Source organism: Mobula birostris, chromosome 3 (assembly GCF_030028105.1).
Source record: "Mobula birostris isolate sMobBir1 chromosome 3, sMobBir1.hap1, whole genome shotgun sequence".
Classification (NCBI taxonomy): Eukaryota; Metazoa; Chordata; class Chondrichthyes; order Myliobatiformes; family Myliobatidae; genus Mobula; species Mobula birostris.
This window is the reverse complement of record NC_092372.1, coordinates 172,102,072-172,121,833: the sequence shown is the minus strand read 5'-3', so window position 1 is coordinate 172,121,833 and position 19,762 is coordinate 172,102,072. Positions and strand designations below refer to the sequence as shown.

Genomic DNA, 19,762 nt, shown 5'->3' with positions numbered 1-19,762 from the left:
TTGCAAAATATCTTCAGCTACCTCTTTCAGAATCCTGAGCTGTAGTCCATCTGGCCCAGGTGGCTTATCTACCTTCAGACCTTTCAGCTCTCCAGACTCCTTGTCCTTAGTAATAGCAACTATGCTCTCTTCTGTCCCCTGATACTCTTGAATTTCCCACTTACTGTTAGTGTCTTCCACAATGAAGACTAGCGTAAAGTACTTAACAATTTTGCCCCCATTACTAGCATTCAAACATCATTTTCCAGCAGTCCTATATTCATTCTTGCCTTTCTTTTACTCTTTATATATCTGAAAAACATTTGGTATCCTCTTTTATATTATTTGCTAGCTTACCTTCATATTTCATGTTTTCTACCCAATGGATTTTTTAGTTGCCTTCTGTTGGTTTTTAAAAGCTTCTTCTAACTTTCTACTAATTTTGCTATATTATGCACCTTCACTTTTGCTTTTATGCTATCTTTGACTTCTCTTGTCAGCCACGATTGTATAATTTTCCCTTTAAAATACTTCATCTTCAGGATGTATCTATCCTGCTGCTTCCGAATTGTTCCCAATAAATTCTGGTTATGGATGTTCTGCTGTCATCCTTGCTAGTGTTCCCTTTCAATCAATTTTGGCTGGCTCCTCTTTCATGCCTCTGTAATTCCCTTTTCTCCACCACAGTACATATATATCTGACTTTAGCTTCTTCCTCTCCAACTGCAAGGTGAATTCTATCATATTATGATCACTGACTCCCAAGAGTTCCTTTACCTTAAGCTCCCTTATAAATCAGGTTTATTATACAACAACCAGTCCAGAATTGCCTTTCCCCTAGTGGGCCAACCACTAAGAAACTATCTCATAGCTATTCTACAAATTCCCTGTCTTGGCATCCAGCATTAAGCTAATTTTCCCAATCTACTTTCATGTTGAAATCCACCATGACTATCGTAACATTGCCCTTTTTGCATGCCTTTTCTTTCTCCTGTTGTAATTTTTACTCACATTTTGGCTACTGTTCAGAGGCCTGTATATAACTCTGTTCAGGGTTTTTACCCTTTCTTAATTCTACCCACAAAGATTCTACATTTTCTGATCCGATGTCACCTCTTTCTAAGGATTTGATTTAATTTTTTTTACCAACAGAGCCACCCATCCCCTCTTCACACCTGCCTGTGTTTTCAAAACAATGTGTATCCTTAGATGTTAACTTCCCAACTATTATCTTCTTTCAGCCATGACCCATCGATGCCCAGAATGTCATACTTGCCAATCGCTAACTGTGTGACAGATCATCTGCCTTACTCCATATACTTTGTACGCTCAGATATGGCACCTTCAGTTCTTCATTGATCTTTTCAATTTTGTCCCCATTTACACGTTAACTCATTTCACTGACTGCAATTTTGCCCTATCATTTGTCTGTCCTTCCTATGCACAGTCTCACTACACACTGCATCTAATTGTATACGTACTGTCCCACCCTGAGCCTTACCTCTCCGGTTCCCATCCATCCCCCTGCCAAATTAGCTTAAACCCTCCCCAACAGCTCTAGCAAACCTGCCTGCAAGGATGTTGGTCCTCCTCGGGTTATAACCTATCCTTTTTGTACAGGCCATACCTTCCCCAGAAGAGATCTGAATAATCCAGAAATCTGAAACTCTGCCCCTGCACCAGTTCCTCAGCCACGCTTTCATCTGCCACATCATTCTGTTCTTACATTCACTGGTGCATGGTTTAGGCAACATTCGGAGATTACTACCCTGAGGGTCCTGCTTTTCAGCTTTCTACCTATCTCCCTGAAACTGACCAAAGATATCCACTCTTGGGCCAACATAGCCTAATTCAATCTACAATTCCCTGAAGGATGAACTGCACAGGTATCCAAAGTGTCTGAGGTACTGAGTCAAAGTCAGTGATACCATCCAAATAAAGAGATTTCATGTCTATGTATAAATACTTCTCTTTCATATATGTAAATTATTTAACATTATAAATTATTTAATATTGATTGTTCATAATGATAATGAACTGAAATCAAACTAGACCTTACTAGCCTAGCAAGACCCTGTAATTAATTTATGCAGCAGAGAAGTCAGGATTGTCACCGGATATCAGTACATTGCTATAGAAACAGATGGTCAAAGACAGCTTAATAACAAGTATTGTCAAACTGCACCAAAATTATACATATTAGATAATTAGCAGAAGTTGCCAGCACAGCTGGTTAGCCGAAAAAAATCAACTGGAACTGATTCAGAAACATTTGTGTAGATTTCCTTCCAAACCAAGTTCTTGGAGAATTCACAACTATCAGAAGTAAATGTTAACCACCAAGTGATAATTAGAATTGAAATGTTAATGAAGTAGCATATTATAAGAGTAGGGAATTCATCTCCTTATGCCTACTTTGTCATTCAAAATTGAATCGAATTGACTTTATTACTTACATCCTTCATATACGTGAGGAGCAAATATTTTTACATTACATCTCTGTCTAAATGTGCAATTTTTAGTGATTTGTCAAAAATAGTATGTACAATAGCACAGTCAATATAACATAGAAATACAGTTGTGTCAGCACGAGTTAATCAGTCTGATGGCCTGGTGGAAGAAGCTGTCCCAGAGCCTGTTGGTCCTGGCTTTTATGGTGCCGTACCGTTTCCCAAATGGCAGCAGCTGGAACAGTTTGTGGTTGGGGTATTCGGGCCCTTTTTGCACACCTGTCTTTGTAAATGGCCTGAACAGTGGGAAGTTCACATCTACAGATGCGCTGGGCTGTCCACACCACTCTCTGCAGAGTCCTGCAATTAAGGGAGGTACAGTTTCCATACCAGGCAGTGATGCAGCCAGTCAGGGTGCTCTCAGTTATGCCCCTGGAGAAAGTTCTTAGGATTTGGGGGCACATACCAAACTTCTTCAACCATCTGAGGTGAAAGAGGTGCTGTTGTGCCTTTTTCACCACACAGCCAGTATGTACAGACCACGGTAATGTTTATGCCAAGGAACATAAAGCTGTTTACCCTCTCAACCCCAGATCCATTGATGTCAATAGGGGTTAGCCTGTTTCCATTCCTCCTGTAGTCCACAACCAGCTTCTTTGTCTTTGCGACATTGAGGGAGAGATTGTTTTCTTGACACCACTGTGTCAGGGTGATGACTTCTTTTCTGTAGGCTGCCTTGTTATTATTTGAGATTAGGCTAATCAGTGTAGTGTCATCTGCAGAATGATCATGTTTGATCTTTTAGCTCAGTAGCATTTCCGGAATGAACCCAAATAGCTTGATTTCTTAATAACTAAAAATCTATTAACCTCTTTCTTGAATATAGTAGGAGTCTCCACTATCTGTTGGGTAGAGTATTGCAAAGATTCTATTCGTTTTCTTTCTATTCATTTCTATTCTGAGACTTATTTTGAGACTGACGTTTAATTATAGAGCATCGAAACAGGCCCTTCATGCCAGTAAAGTTGTCAATTTAAACTAGTCCCATTCTCCTCTCCTTGGCTGTAAATCTTCCCTCTTCCATTCTAGGCACTCAAGTCATGTCCTTAAGGGCTCTGTATTTTTCATTGGTATCACCATTACCAATGTAAAGAAAACCTTTTACCTCGAGTTTACCATATTTGTTTAGGAGTGATGAAAACTTGATCTGTAATAGGCCAATGGGCAGTTGCCATTTAGAAATGGACAGTTAGAAGCCTACAAAGTCCAATAAGCCATGCCAGAAAGGGATATACATTACCCTTAGTCATAATGGAGTGGTGAAAAGAGGAGGAAAAGATTTGTAGGGTAGTCAGAATGGAGTTCACGTGTCATGGATCAATGCAGTGAGGGAAGCACTAGTCAGTCAGGAAATAAGCAATGGAAGGGAGGTTTCAACAATTGGTATGGGGATGAGATTGGCCCAGTGAATTTATGGTCATTCCCATTGGAGGCAGGTGTTGTGGTTAGGAGTGTTAAGCAAAGATCACAAGTTGAAAATGGGATACTGGTGCCAACAACTGGGAGGTAGGAAACCAAGAACAGGCCAAGTGATCATTTTTCTTAAATGGAATCTGAGGTAGGTTCTCAGTACTATACTGCACTGGCTGGGACTTGGTCAAGTTGGTTGCCAAATACCAAGAAAATCTGCTTCTGCATAAGTGACCTTCAGACATTCAGTGGAATGCTCATGTTCATGATAATCTAAGAAGTAGCATCCAGATATCTTGCTCGTTGGATGTCCTGCAGAACTTCTAGACTGCTCTAGTGTGTTTTGGCATCAGAAGTGGAGTGAAAATTGTATGCTTCATCTTATAGGTTCCAATTTTCCATTGTGTCTTTCATTAAAACGGAATGATATGGTGCACAAAAATGTGGTGGTTTACAATGTAGTTTGTAGTTTGTATATTTTAAAAGCCATTGGAAGTCTTACATCTGCCTGCAAAATAACCGAGAATAGAATAGGGGTTAATTATGTGCTCCACGGGCTAAATAGAGATTAAAATGTGAGTCACTCTCAACTGAAATGTATAAAAAATACATTGATTAGACAACCTCTTTTAGTTGTTTTCACATTAAATCAATAACTTGCCTAAATTAATGCTATTCATCAGGCAAAATACTGTTTAGTACTAGCATTTTTAAATTCTTCATTTTGTTTATTCAGGCTGGACATGCTTAAACCTGATAAATTTCCTGGAAATCTGCAGCAAAATTAACTGTATTTTGCATGGGTGTAGTTACTACCAACTAAAATTAATGTGAACTCAATGAGACATGAAAATATTACTCATAGTTCAGTGAATATGAACTGAACAATCAGGAGTGTCACCAGTGTTTCCTACCGAGAGTCAACATTTTGCGAAACTGATCTACATGGCTGCTCTTCTTACCATTGCATAATACTTGTTGCTGATGCAAATAATTGCAGTCACTAGATTCTGCGGACAAGCATTATAATGAGAACAGGAAATCTCAGCTAAAATGTACAGTGACCCAGATGATTTACAGTAGGCCATAGAGCTGTCCATGCAGAAATGAAGTTATTTATTTATTTATTGAGATACAGTTTGGAATATGTCCTTCTGGCCATTCAGGCCACACCACCCAATAACCCCTGATTTAATCCTAGCCTAATCAAAGGACAATTTACAATGATCAGTTAACCTACCAACCAGTACCTCTTTGGACTGTGGGAGGAAACCCATAGCAACAGGAGGAAATCCACATGGTCACGGGGAGAATGTACAAACTCCTTACAGGCAGCGGCGGGAATTGAACCTGGGTCACTGGTACTGTGAAGCATTGCGCTAACCACTACGCTATTGTGCCACTTCAAACTCATTTTGGCCCAAGTCACCTACCAATTGTGATGCCTATCTATGTTAGTTCCATTTGGCTACATTAGGCCTGTATCCCACTACCTATTTCTTAAACAAACATTTAACCTAATGTTCTTTAAACATTATAATAGTACCTGCAACACTCACAACACGCTGGAGGAACTCAACAGGTCGGGCAGCGTCCGTGGAAAAGAACAGACAACGCTTCAGGCCGGAACCCTTCATCAGGACTGAAGAGGGAAGGGGCAGAGGCCCTATAAAGAAGGTGGGGGGAGGGTGGGAAGGAGAAGGTTGGTAGGTTCCAGGTGAAAAACCAGTAAGGGGAAAGATCAAGGGGTGGGGGAGGGGAAGCAGGGAGGTGATAGGCAGGAAGGATGAAGAAGGAATAGGGGAAAGCACAATAGGTAGTGGAAGGAGGCACAACCATGAGGTAGGTAGTAGGCAGCTAGGGAGGGGGCAGAATGAAACAGGGATGGGGGAAGGGAGGGGGTGGGAATTACCAGAAGTAGGAGAATTCTATGTTCATACCAAGGGGCTGGAGACTACCTAGACCAGGGGCCCCCAACCTTTTTTACACTGCGGACCAGTTTAATATTGACAATATACTTGCAGACTGGCTGACCCGGGGGTGGGGGGGGGAGGGGTGGGTAGGGTTGCCAAAGGACAGGAGTAGCAGTCAAATACGTTGTGTTTACCCCAAAAAAGACTACAATGACCATGAAGACTTGCACGGGCACCATTGCGCATGCGCGACCTACGCATGCGTGTACCTGCCGATTTTTCCCTACAAATCGTTTTTTGGCGATTCTGTTCTGTGGGGTGGTGTTAATCATGACCGGAATATAGGTGATAAGTGGCGAATACACTCAATTTCATTTCTAAAAGGGTTTATCTAATGAATTTAATATTAAACACACAGCGCATATTTTCCTCGCATGAATATAGCGATGTCAATTATCAAGGGAAGATGGGGAGCTTGAAGTAAGTGTTGAACGAACTTCCAGTAGAAGTGGTAGAGGCTGGTTCGATATTATCATTTAAAGAAAAATTGTATAGGTATATGGACAGGAAAGGAATGGAGGGTTATGGGCTGAGTGCAGGTCGGTGGAACTAGGTGAGAGTAGCGTTCAGCGCGGACTAGAAGGGCCGAGATCGCCTGTTCCGTGCTGTAATTGTGATATGATTATATAGGTCAATAGCATCGTAACATTTTAAGTAACGTTTGGATATTAAACACACAACGCATAATTTCCCCATATGAACATATAAAATCATTGCAACACACCAATATCGCTGAATCAGTGGGAGCCCTGGGCTTGTTTCCCCGCAACAAGATGGTGCCATCGAGGGGTGATGGCAGACAGCAATACTCGAAGGGGGTTCCTTATGTCCAGTCTATTCCGCAATTTAGTTTTCGTTGCATTCATTGCAGAGATATGTTGGAAATGGAGGCAATGTTTTCAGTGCTTTCATGGCTATCTCAGGATATTCAGCCTTGACTTTGATCCAGAATGCCGGCAGAGATGTTATGTCAGACATACTTCTCAGCCCGCCATCATTTCAAGGAATTGATCTCCTTCCCGCGCTGACATGGATGACACACGGGTAATAACCTCGCATGCGTAATGGCTCAACAGTGGGCATGACAGGGAATGAGGAAAGGTGCAGCTGACCCATATCGCTTCATATCGCCAAATCATATCGTTTCCTCGCGGCCCAGCAGCACATGCTTTGTGGCCCAGTGGTTGGGGACCGCTGACCTAGACGGTATATGAGGTGTTGCTCCTCCAACCTGAGTTTAATTTCCTCTCAGAACTCATCCACATAAAGACTACCTTCTGTGTGAAAAACTTGCCTCTCAAATCTCTAACCTGCCCCTCGGATCTCAGAATAGTCCAGGTTTACTATGTGTAGAGGAATCAGAATCAGAATCGGGTTTATGATCACCAGCATGTGACATGAAATTTGTTAACTTAGCAGCAGCAGTTCAATGCAATACAGAGAGAGACAAAAAATAAAACATAATAATAAACAAACAAATAAATCAATTACATATATTGAATAGATTATTAAAAAATGTGCAAAAACAGAAATACTGTATATTAAAAAAGTGAGGTAGTGTCCAAAGCTTCAAAGTCCATTTAGGAATCGGATGGCAGAGAGGAAAAAGCTGTTCCTGAATCGCTGAGTGTGTGCCTTCAGACTTCTGACTGTAACAGTGAGAAACGAGAATAAATGACAATTGAAAGTAGAAGAGGAAAGAATGTTTACATTGTCCAGGGAGGGATCAGAGCAGTAATGATAATGAGGAGGAAAAAGACAACAGTTTAGAACGGAGCTCCAAGTTGGCAGAGGAAGGGCAGTGCAAACATTGATTAAAATAAAATGAGGACGAAGAATGCCAGTATGAAATGGGAAGGCAGGGACTGCTCTGGCTTGATCTGAGGACGTGCAACATGTTATTTGCAATTAGACAGATGACTGAGAACTTCAACAGGCACTGGAGCAACCTTCTCAATTTACAGGATGCGAAATGAATTGACCTACACTCACCAACCACCATGACTTTTAAAGTAGATGATGGTATGCACTGAATCTGACCTTACTAGGGTCAGAATGTCTTGCCTCGTCTCGGATTTTACCCATTACATACACCTGTTAGGGTGCATTCTCCAGATACCTTACAAGGTAATCGTAGCTTTCAGCCAGGAGAAGATGTCATCAGGTGGTTCCCAACCTTCACCGAGTGTTTCGACCCTTAACCACGACACTCTCCAGTTGGTGGGCCGGCAGTGGTGGCCAAATCATTGCCCATCTGTTCCTGGCTTCCAGCTTCCCTCCTCTCGCCTACTCCAAATCCAACAAGAGGCTCATTCTGCCTCTTCCCCCATCCTACAAGCTGCTTGTTTTTTGCTGTTTTCGTCCAGGCCCAGAGCTGACAACAACCGCCATGTTGATTTGGCTGGGAAACCTCTGCAGCCAATCTCCACAGGAAACAACCATGCCTGCCATCCTTTGTCTTTACACTCCTGCACTAAGGGCTGGTACTTCAAGGCCTTTCTCTCGGAGGCCTCTTCCCATCCCTCCTCCCAAGGCACAGTCAGCTCAACCAGAATTATTTTCCTGTCTTCAGTTGACCACAATACAATGTCCGGGCGTAGGGTTGTGTGCACCACATCCGGGAACTGCAGCCTCCCCCACTGCTACAAGTGAACTGAGCCAAGGCCTTGCCGCCCGACGCAGGGGTTGCCGATGATATCTCGCAGCTTCAGAGAACACACTGCCTCCTCCACAGCTGCGTTGGCTGCACACTTGCGCCCATATCTGGTTGTAACGCCTGCTTTCTTTACCAAGACGTCATTGGAATCTCTCAAGCTTGATAAGGCTCTACATTTTGCCACCTTGAATTCCTCCTCAACAGATGACAGGGGAGCCCAGATCAAATATAGAGGCCCACTGAAGAGAAGCTTGGGGGAACTCCCAACCATCTCCGCAGGTGCTTGTTGGTTTTCCTCTCGATGCCCTCTTCGGCAGTCATGGGGAACTCATAAAGTGTGAAGAGCCAGAGACGCCTGGGCAGAAGGCCGTATTGGTACAGCCAGGTCTTGAATTTACCGGGAAGTCCGGATTTATCGATTTTCTTCAGTCATTTGTCTGTCTGCTTCACAGCAATGGTGACATTGGCCCCATTTTATCGGGTTATCTTCGATGGACTGCACTCACTCAGAACCATGACTGTTATAGTAGACGATGGTATGCACTGAATCTGACCTTACTAGAGTCAGAATGACTTACCTCATCTCTGATTTTATAAGGCTATGTATTTTTTTTCTGCCAGTGCTGTAACATTTTCACCTGAGTTGTGGTGGAACACATAGGATAATATCTGGCCCCAGAACTTCGATAAAGAAATAGTCTTAGGTATGGTGTATCAATGGAATGGTTCTAGAATGGGGAAAGTGACGTCAATGTGAATATGTTGCTTTTAAAGAAACAGAATATTGCTGGACTAGCCCATCTATTTAAAATCTAAGTGTGCTTTTGTTTCCTTTTGACATCACAAATTTGTGAATTAATGATCAAGCACCAAAGTTGAAAAATACTGAAAACTAAGCAGATGTGCAAAGGAACTATGAAGTTTATGTCTCCATTATGTGTCCTTAATCAATTTTTCTTTTCTTCAATAACGAATGAATGCTAGACATTCTGCTGAGCTGACTGATCTATCGATGACAGCAACTCTGTAATCCCTGAATCCAGAGAAGATATCCTTCCCTTGACAGACAAGTCTGAACTGCAAATGAATCTGGTCTTATAACATTAGCATGTCCATATACATTCACTATCATGTGGATAGCCAGTGGCATTTTCCCAAGTCTGAAATGGCTAACACGAGGGGGCATAGTATTGTAATGCTTGGAAGTAGGTACAGAGGGGATGTCAGGGGTAAATTTTTCCACATAGAGAGTGGTGGGGGCGTGGAATGCACTACTGGCAACGGTGGTGGAAGCGAATACAATAGGGTCTTTTAAGAGACTCTTAGTTAGGTACATGGAGACGAGAAAAATAAAAGGCTATGCAGTAAGGAAATTCTAGGCTGTTTCTAGAGTAGGTTACATGGTCGGCACAACATTGTGGGCCAAAGGGCCTGTAATGTGCTGTAGATTTCTATGTTCTATGTGCTATCCTTCCAGAGTAATCTGATGCAGAAGCTCTGACTAATTATTCTCCTTCCTAGCTGTGATTTGCTGAGATTTTTAATATGTCTATTGCTTTATTGATCAAGATAACCTAACTTAAGTAACAAATAATTAGCAGGTCAAGGAGGGGGGAACTGATGCGAAGGTAGACGGAGATGGTTGCTGGAGTGGGAACACAAGCAGGAATACAAATGTTATGAGCATTGGAATCTCAGAATTAGAATCAAAATCAAGCTTAATGTACTATAATTCAATAAAATGTACTATAATTTATAATTTAAAAAATGAAATATATACAGGTATGTTGAAAATCAAATGAAGTAAGTAGAGCAAAAAGAGAGCAAAAATAGTAAATGTTCATGGGTTCACTGTCTATTCAGAAAACTGATGGTGGAGGGAAAGAAGCTGTTCCTGAAACGCTGATAACTTGGCTTTAGGCTCCTGTATCTTCTCTCTGATGGAAGCAATATCCAGGGTTGTGTGGGGTCCTTATGCTGGATGCTGCATTTCTGAGGCATCACCTTTTGAAGATATCCTCAACGGTGGGGATGCTAGTGCCCATGATGGACCAGCCTGAGCTGGCTACTCTCTACAGCTTTTTCTGATCTTGTACATGGACCCCTCCATACCAAGTAGTGGTGCAACCAGTTACAGTGCTCTCCACAGTACATCTGTAGAAATTTGCCAGAGTATTTAGTGACATACCAAATCTCCTCAAACCCCTCATGAAATAAAGCCACTGGCACGCTCTCTTCATAACTGTGTCAATACGTTGGACCCAGGATGTTGACACACAGGAACTTGAAACTATTCGCCTTTTCCACTGCTGACCCCTCAATAAGGACTGGTGTGTGTTCCCTCGACTTCCCCTTCCTGAAGTCCACAATCAATTCCTTGGTTGTACTGATGTTGAGTGCAAGGGTGTTGTTGCAACAGCACTCAGCCCGCCAGTCAATCTCACTCCTGTATGCCTCCCCGTCACCATCTGAGATTTAGCTAACAGTTATGTCATTGGCAGTTTAATAGATAGCATTTGCACTGTGCCTAGCCGCACAGTCATGGATGTAGGGAGAGTAGAGCAGCAGGCTGATATGTAAGGAATGGTTAAGTCTACCAATCACCTATGCACCTGTCTCTCCATTACCCCTTTCCACTCTTAGTTCTATTGTAGAATTTTGACCCATAATATAGGCAGTTCCTTTCTCTCCACGGATGCTGCTCAGCCTGCTAAGTTCCTCCAGCAGGGTGCTGCCTTTCATAAATCCCTGCCTGAATGCTGTTGATATCTAGCTGAAGGTGGAACTGGACATTTTGCAATCATCAGCATGAACACCCTTAAGATCTCATGATTGAAGGAAGATCATTGATGAAGCAGCTGAAGACCTTTGGGCGAAAAGGCTCTGCCCCAGGGAACTGTTGGCTGCAGTGTTATCTGGGTATTCTCACGCTATTCTTGATCAAGTACTGCCTTGATATTAAGGACAATCACTCTCACCTTACCTCCAGAATTCAGCATTTAGGTTTCTGTTTGGAACAAGACTGTGTAGAGGTCTGAATTTGTGTGGCTGTGGTAAAACTGAAAATGGACACCCATGAGTAGGCTGCCAGTGAGTAAATGGCATTTGTGAATGACAACATCCATTAATTAATTTAATTGTTTATTTTTATTGAGATACAGCGTGGAATAGCAACTTCCAATTTAACCCTAGCCTAACCACAGGACAATTTCCAATGACCAATTAATCTTTGGAATGTGGGAGGGAAGAGGAGAACGCTGAGGAAACCCACACAGTCACAGGGTGAAAGTACAAACTCTGTACAGACAGCAGGCAGGATTTGAACTCAGGTTGCCGGTACTGTAGAGCATCGTGCTAACCACTACACTACTGTGCTGCTCCACCGATGATTGAAACGATATTTGTGGTAAAGATAAGTGATATGGATTGACATTTCCTCACAGCTTCAAGAACGATAATTTTATTTAACTGCCTGTCCTTGCTGTTATGTTCTCTTCAAAATTGTACATGTTAAATTTCTAAAGCCTTCTCATAAAACATCTTAATAACTGCTTTTTTACATTCTATTTGTGCCAGCTATATTTTCTGTAGGACTTAAACTTGTCAGACATAACTTTTCGCTTTCAGTTTATTTCATACCAGCTATCCTTATCTACTGTATCTCCTTCTGTAAATAGTCATTTTCTTAAATAGTATCATCCTTTGACACCACTACTAACATTAGATTTTCTTCCTAAATCTCAGTGCAAAATACCTCATTACAAAATTATGTCCCCAAGCAGTCTAGTCCAAACATGTATGACTCATTGTGGTAAATTTTTACTGCCTACAATGCAAATGAAAGACGGTGAATTAGCACCCTAATCTACATTTCACATGTATCTACTTCTATTTATAATATTGCACAATGAAAATCTGCCCCAAGTTGTCATTTAACTATGGACAACTTATTAATTTAGTCTCTCTACTCTGAACTTTATGTAATGGGAGAACCACAGGAGAAAGATTAAAGGTTAGCTTTATTTGTCTTATGTACATCTAAACATACAGTGAAATGCATCATTTGTGTTACCATTTGCATTGTGTTGAGGGTAGCCCACAAGTGTTGCCATCCTTCCGGTGCCAACATCGCAACACCCACGACTTACTAACCCGAACCTGTATATCCTTTTCTTGGAATATGGGGGGAAACTAGATCTTCCAGGGGAAGCCCACACCGTCACTGGGAGAATGTGCAAGCTTCTTACAGACACTGGCAGGAATTGAACCCTAATCTTCCCATTGTTGGTGCTGTAAACTGCTCTGCTACTGTGCTGCTCATAAGGGAATGGACGTAAAGAACATAAATTTACTTGTGTATAATTGCCAATTAACAATAGCAATTTTCATAATTTACATTACTTTCTGTCTCAATGTTTTGAAACATTCGCAAGCAGTTAAAATGCTGTACGGCACTATGAAAGTCACTCAGACCTTTGTGGTTTTTCTTCTCATATTCTGAAGTTCGTGCCTGTTTTTAGTCTTCTTAATCTGGGTTACAATTCTGTCCTTTATACCTTACTTTTAAGCAGATATAATTATTATAATTTATTACTGAGGTCTTAGTATAAAGTGAGTAAGATTTCATCACATTTATCCTCAAGTTTTAACAGTTGCAGTTTATCTTAATTGTATTTAACTACAGTGTTTCACAGCTCTTTTGCTTGCTTATATCATCAGCCAGTTAATAAAATGTCACCATCTGGGATATAATTAAACATATGCATATACATTATGATTTATGTCATACAGGATATTTATGTTAAGTTCATTATGCAGTGCCTGCTGTGTCATCAATCATCATGATAAGCCATATCTCATCACAACACTGTCTTATATTGATTGCTATCACACTGAGTGCCAATATATAATTACTCTTAGGGTAAATGTAGCTGATTACCTATTTGTCTAAAGTTGGGAGTAGATCCTCAAAGATACATATGTTTAGTATTGGTTATCTACGGTTCAGTGTCTTTTAACCCCATTGCCTGCCACAGGATTTAATTACTCAATGCCAATATCTGTTCCAATTAAATTCATCCCTTTCCCTAGGGACCAGCTGCTTATTTGATGTCAGATTTACTTCCTCAGCTTTTGCATTGCTATTAAGTGATTACTATTTTGATTTTTTTAACTTTATTCTCATGTATCAAAGAACAAATTTTCTTGTGAATATTTTCCCTACATGTTTATTTCTTCTTAACATAGCCAGTGCACCACAATGGCTTATGAGCGCTTGCATACAAAGACATGTCATAGCTGGCCGCACACTAGTCAGGAGCTGAGGAGCTGTGCGTTGCTTCTGTGGAAAATTGTTTTCCTATTTGAAAAGATTGTGAACTAGGTACTTATTGGTGAAAATTGTAAAACTGCAGACACTGAAAATCTAAAATTGAAAAGACTGGAAATATTCAGAGGTCATGGAGCATCATTTCAAATCGAAGACTCTTCACCAGGTCTTTCAATATAGTTGTTTTGACTCATTGCTATAATTCTGCAAGTATTTGCTACTCCAATTTCTGTTCAATGGCCTGTGGTAAATTGTTGCTGGATTTCTCCTTATTGCTGCTGTAGATTGCAGATGTTTAAATGTGTTGTCAATATGCCAGGCATTTCACTGTGCCTGCCCATCAACATTCTCATGTAGTGTGCTCTATTAGAGCAGAATCATGTGCATTCTCACCTCCTTATTCTGTTCTTACTTCTAACCTTGGCTTTTAGCCTCGAATGTCCACGCATTTCCCAGCTCCATGCTATTCCTGATGGGTGGAAACAGGGCTGTATTTAATTTTGTGTGTTGCATTTTCCATGGATTGGACTAGTTTTGCTTCCAGTTTAATCAAGGCTTTCTACAATATATAACTAAAAGAATTATAAGAAACAATATTACAGACTCATTGGATTCACATTATACTTCTGGTCTTCAGCTAAGCTGTGGGTCGGCACAGTAGTGTAGAAGTTAGCATAACTCTATTAAAGTGCCAGTGACCCGAAGTCAATTCCCGCCACTAACTGTAAGGAGTATGTATATTTTCCCTGTGACTGCATGAGTTTCTTCTGGGAGCCCATTTCCTTCCACAATCTAAAGACGTATGTGTTAGTAGATTATTCAGTCATGCGTAATTGGACGGCGAAGGTCCATTGGGCCAGAACGGCCTGTTACCGTGCTGTATCTGTAAATAAAATTAAAACATCAATAAGCTAACTGCAGTGATGAAAATGTACCTCTTTTCAAACTTTATATTAATATTCAATAAAGCTTTATTTCAAATTAAAGTAATAAATTTAATATAAAGTATTTAATATATTAATTCACAAGATATGTCCAACATAAAGCCTTATATTAACATTCAATAAAGCTTAATCTTAAGCTTTATTTCAATAAAGCTTAAGATTCCGGGGAAGGTTTAAATAAAGGCAACAGTGCTCAGTGTTCATTTTGTTATTGTGCAATCATTGCAGACACAATCACCATGGTGATATCTGCTTTACTCAGAATTATTGCATCCGTACAGCTTAAAATTGAAACAAAGGATTCAAATGTAGACATTGTGTCTGTTTTAAAAATGGAAGTAAATTTAATGCAATTGTCAAAAAGTTCTATGTAAAGACTCTACTTCAACATAAACTTTATATTCTGTGTAAGCTACAAGAAAAACTTGTGGTCAAGGTGCTTCACAGCATGTTCAAACAAAATTTGGCACCAAGTTATGTAGAGTGTTAATAGGTTGTTTCCATAAAACTTTGCTGAACTGATAAGATTTAAGGCAATTCTTAGACGAGAAAGAAAGAGAATAAATGATGGCTAGAGGGAATATTAAAGTTTAGGACCTAAGCAGTTAAACGAAGAAGCAAAGTAGTAAAATTATTAAACTGGTGGCTAATCTGGGACTAAGAAATATCACACATGATAGATACCATCTAAGCAATGAAGAAAAATCATGTTGACAAGTGTGGTTTCTACACAGTGTATCCCTTTCAGAATCTGAACACAGAACTGCCATTTTCCTTAATTTTGCAGAAAGTTACATAAAGTCATTGTATGAATTATTTCTATGCTGTTTTTTCGTATAATCTTAAACAATCAAATGCAATGTTATTCATGTTTAGAATACGAAGGCTCGGGACTAGAACGACGGCCAAAACACGCAAAGTGTGGAAAATGCAAGTTTGGGGCAGAATGTGATGAAGATGCAGAGGATGTCTGGTAATTTATTTTTCAAAAGTTACAGCAGAAGCAAGTATTGAAGTAAAGTTACCTTACGCAAAGCAGATATGGTGCATCTACAACAAAACAATAAATTCTCTTGTATTGACTGAAGAAACTCTGCAAAGGAGAGTTGTAAGCAGATCATTCCATTTCATCAGATACTAGCTTTGGATTCTATTGAATAAAATAGGAAAACAAAGAACTTCAGTCAGCATTGCTAAATGCCAATAAGGTTATTGGCTAACAGTTCTATTCAGTTCCATTGGCTTCAGCACAACTAAATGTGTGGTGATGAGTACAATTGATAGCCATTGTACAGTAGGTATAGTAATGTTAACATCTAAAGATATTTCTGTCCCAAAGCACTAGAATGACATACATGAAGAATAAAAGAAAATAAAATAAACAGGATGTTAATACATCAACAGAAAATGAAAACAAATATAAGAATTGAAAGAAATATAATAAATGAAAGAAATATGAGAAATGAAAACAAATATAACAAATTTAATAAAGAATAGCAAAGGAAAATACAAAACTGCAAAAGTCTTTGACACATTTATACCGTTAGGGTGCCCAAGACTTTTGCACAGTCCTGTATATTGGTTAAAATAGGAAGGTGGCTGGGAAACAGAAATAGAAGCACTTAGCTTTATATTAGTGCAGTAGTATTGTGTATATTTGGTAAGTGGAAAGACATAATTCACAGTACTGTGCAAAAGTCTTTGGCACCCTAACGATATATATGTGCCTCAGACTTTTGCACATTACTGGATGTTGCATTTGAATGAATCAAAATATCCAGCTCTTATTGGCCTGAGATCTAATATTTCCATGATACACATCTGTACAGGCTGTGTGCCCAGGTTATGACAGATTTCCACTCCTGAAAACTGGTCATAACCTGAACTGGTCATATCCCCTGAACTGAACAAAAGCTGCTGTGACAGGGGAGTGAACGGATAGAGGAAGAATGACCACCAACTCCCTTCACTGCTTCAGTGAGTGAGTAAGTGAGTTTGGTCAGCACTCCCAGCACTGCTCAGCTTAACCCAATCTGCAATGGTTGTGTCTTGGTGGATGTGGGGAGAGAAGACACACAGAACTTCCTTGTTCCCACTGGGCTGAAGATGCCCACCATATCGCTGCAGCTGATGAATCAGTCCCTATCCATCCTGCTGGTCTTCTAAATGCTCACTCATATGTTCTGGGAAGTCCATAATTCAGGCTTTTGTATCCTGGAGAAAACTTATACTTTTATTTGTTGAACATTATGCTAAAATAATCCATTGAAAACAATCTTTTATGTGTTGTAAAATTATTAGAAATTTGTATATGGTGAACGTAATCCTTCTGAATGTATTCCACAATAGCAGAGTTTATAAATTTAAACTATATAGAAAACTTAAGCACCTTTTCGCACTAAAACCAGGAATTGCAGATTTTAGCATATGCTGTGCTATGGAGCAAAGCCATTATGAAATAGCACACTGTTATCCTCTGGGAACATGTCTGCTTATAGATAGCATATTTGTTAACTCAAGTTGTCTTTCTTTAATAAGTTTTGAAATAAGTACACAGGGAATATGAACATGAAAATCAATTTTGTGTCACTGTAAGTCACTCCAGTTTCTCTGAAGATATCTTCACATTCATCAATGATATTTTTGAGTTGCTTATCACAAAGGAAAAGTACATTATTAATGTATTTCTAATATAAAGAAAATATATTGCTGAGTTCATCAATTGTATTATGTTAATCTGTATATAATATATTAATATTCCTCTACCATTTTCCTTAGAGAAAAATTACATTTTGATAGCTCTGAGTTAATTCACCAAACCTCCTCAAGAGAATATACACATTGGGAACAGCCTACTTGCAAAGGATTACGACCGATCAGTATATCCCAAACTATTGATCTTACATTCTGCATTTGATAAAAGAGTGTATAATGCAAACCTTGTCTATGTCTTTTCTGCTTTTAAAAAAAACTGTTGCAGAAGTGTATTGGGGAAAAAAATAGGTTTAAGGGAGTAAAATTGTTAAAAAAAAAGCTTATATTGAACTTTTCCATTAAAACTGTTAGAAATGTGAAGTAAAGGCAAGGATGTAATTGAGGGAATGTTTGACCTAATGGTGAAATATTTCATTTTGGTGTCATTTCAACCATCATTGAATGAATATTTTAAATGTACATAATTTGCTTCAAAACACAGGCAAAAATAAATTGAATTTAATTCAGAATTTTAATTTTGAAAATATCCCCAAGTATAGTGCAATATAGTAAAATAAAAGTTGGCACCAGGCCAGAATATAAAGAAACTTAATCAATTATTTTAAGAAGAGTCTTAAAGGAATGAGAAGAAGATAAAGAGATCAGAGCAGTATTCTGTAGATGATGAACATATGAGTGCAATTGTTAAGCTGGCATGTGGTGGCACTGATGAGGGTGAGTGGTTGAAAACAGACCAAGGTTTGAAGAATAGGGTTACAGATGATTACTAAATATTAGAAAATGAAAGTTAAGGCAAAGCATTGAGGAAGCAGTAAGTGTTAGTCTTTGATAATCTAGATCAGTGGTCCCCAATCACCGGGCCGTGGACCGGTACTGGGCCGCAAAGCGTGTGCTACCGAGCTGCGAGGAAACTATATGATTTGGCTACTATATGAGTCAGCTGCACCTTTCCTCATTCCCTGTCACGCACTGTTGAACTTGAACACCTCCCCTCACCCCCCCCCCCCCAGTCGGCCAGTCTGCAAGGATATTGTCAATATTAAACCAGTCCGTGATGCAAAAAAGGTTGGGGACCCCTGATCTAGATTACCAACAATTAGGTTGCGATTGACCATTAAATTTGTGGCTGAGCTTTGTACAAATGAGAGTAAACCAAAGATAGAAGCCCGCTTGGGAGCATAGGAAAAGATAAATTTGGAAACAATAGAGTTGATAATGGTTTTAGTAAATAATTATCTGAGGTAGAGATAGAAATAGGCAATAGAATCATAGACAATTTATGTCATATGAGGAAAATATTTGGCCCATCATACCTACCTGATTAAATATGTTTCTCTCATCTTGTATGAGTTGCAAGTACTGTATATTCCCCTAAACATTAGAAAGACCAAAACCATCACCTTCAGCTCCTCCAACAAAGTTTATGCGTGCACCACTGACTTCAGTCTGTTTTCTGATTAATGGCCATGTTGAACCAGACTCTCTGCAACCTTGATAACCTACTCTGTCCTTAAGTAAGGTTAAGAACACATTGGTTCGCCATCATACAGATCAACAGTTTCAGAGCTCTGTAAGTTCAGCTGTCTATGTCCCAGTTCACCAGCCCACAAAAACAACCTCCAATTAAGATTGTCACCTTGCTGCTGCCTGGGTACCGTTTTATACCCATACTAATATTACCTCCCTGCTCTTGCATTTTATGCACTACATTGACCAATAAAAGCAAGTATACAATTTTCTTTCTTAACCACTTCATGTACCCACCCTGCTTCCTTCAGTTCTATAGACCTACACTCCACTTGTTCTTCCACTGTTCTGATATCCTGCCATTTACTTCATTTTCCATTGCCTTGTGAAGTCTCTCCAAATATGTCTCCTAACTCCTCTGGAAAGAAATCGATTTGCCCCTTTTTGTGCCTACTCAACATCTCCACTGATAACTTCCTATTGTCTAGATGTTTCTTTCCATTGTCTGCTGTATACTGCCCATGTTGATATCAAAATGGGCATGATATCACAATTGATAAACCTGCACCTCTCCTGAACACCTAGGTTTATTGAGCTGGCATTTCAGTACTTGTATAAGAAACTCCTAGTATCAAAACATGAAGCCAGGCAATTTATAAGCCAGAATCTTAAAATCCTAAAGAAGTTCTCTAGATTTGTGATGGAATTAAATTTCCTGTCTCAGTTCGGGAGACCAAGCTGATGTGTAGCAAAAATTAAATAATGGTACTGATAAATAG

General features: G+C 39.8%; 1 protein-coding gene across 1 annotated transcript in view; it reads left to right on the top strand.

Annotated features, from left to right (window-relative positions):
• The window catches only part of LOC140194753 (tomoregulin-1-like), a 287,906-nt gene that overhangs the window by 223,238 nt on the left and 44,906 nt on the right, over positions 1-19,762 (top strand). Inside the window, exon 5 of the mRNA XM_072252017.1 lies at positions 15,678-15,774. Coding sequence (XP_072108118.1) covers positions 15,678-15,774 — 97 coding nt within the window. The remainder of the gene's footprint in view (positions 1-15,677; positions 15,775-19,762) is intronic.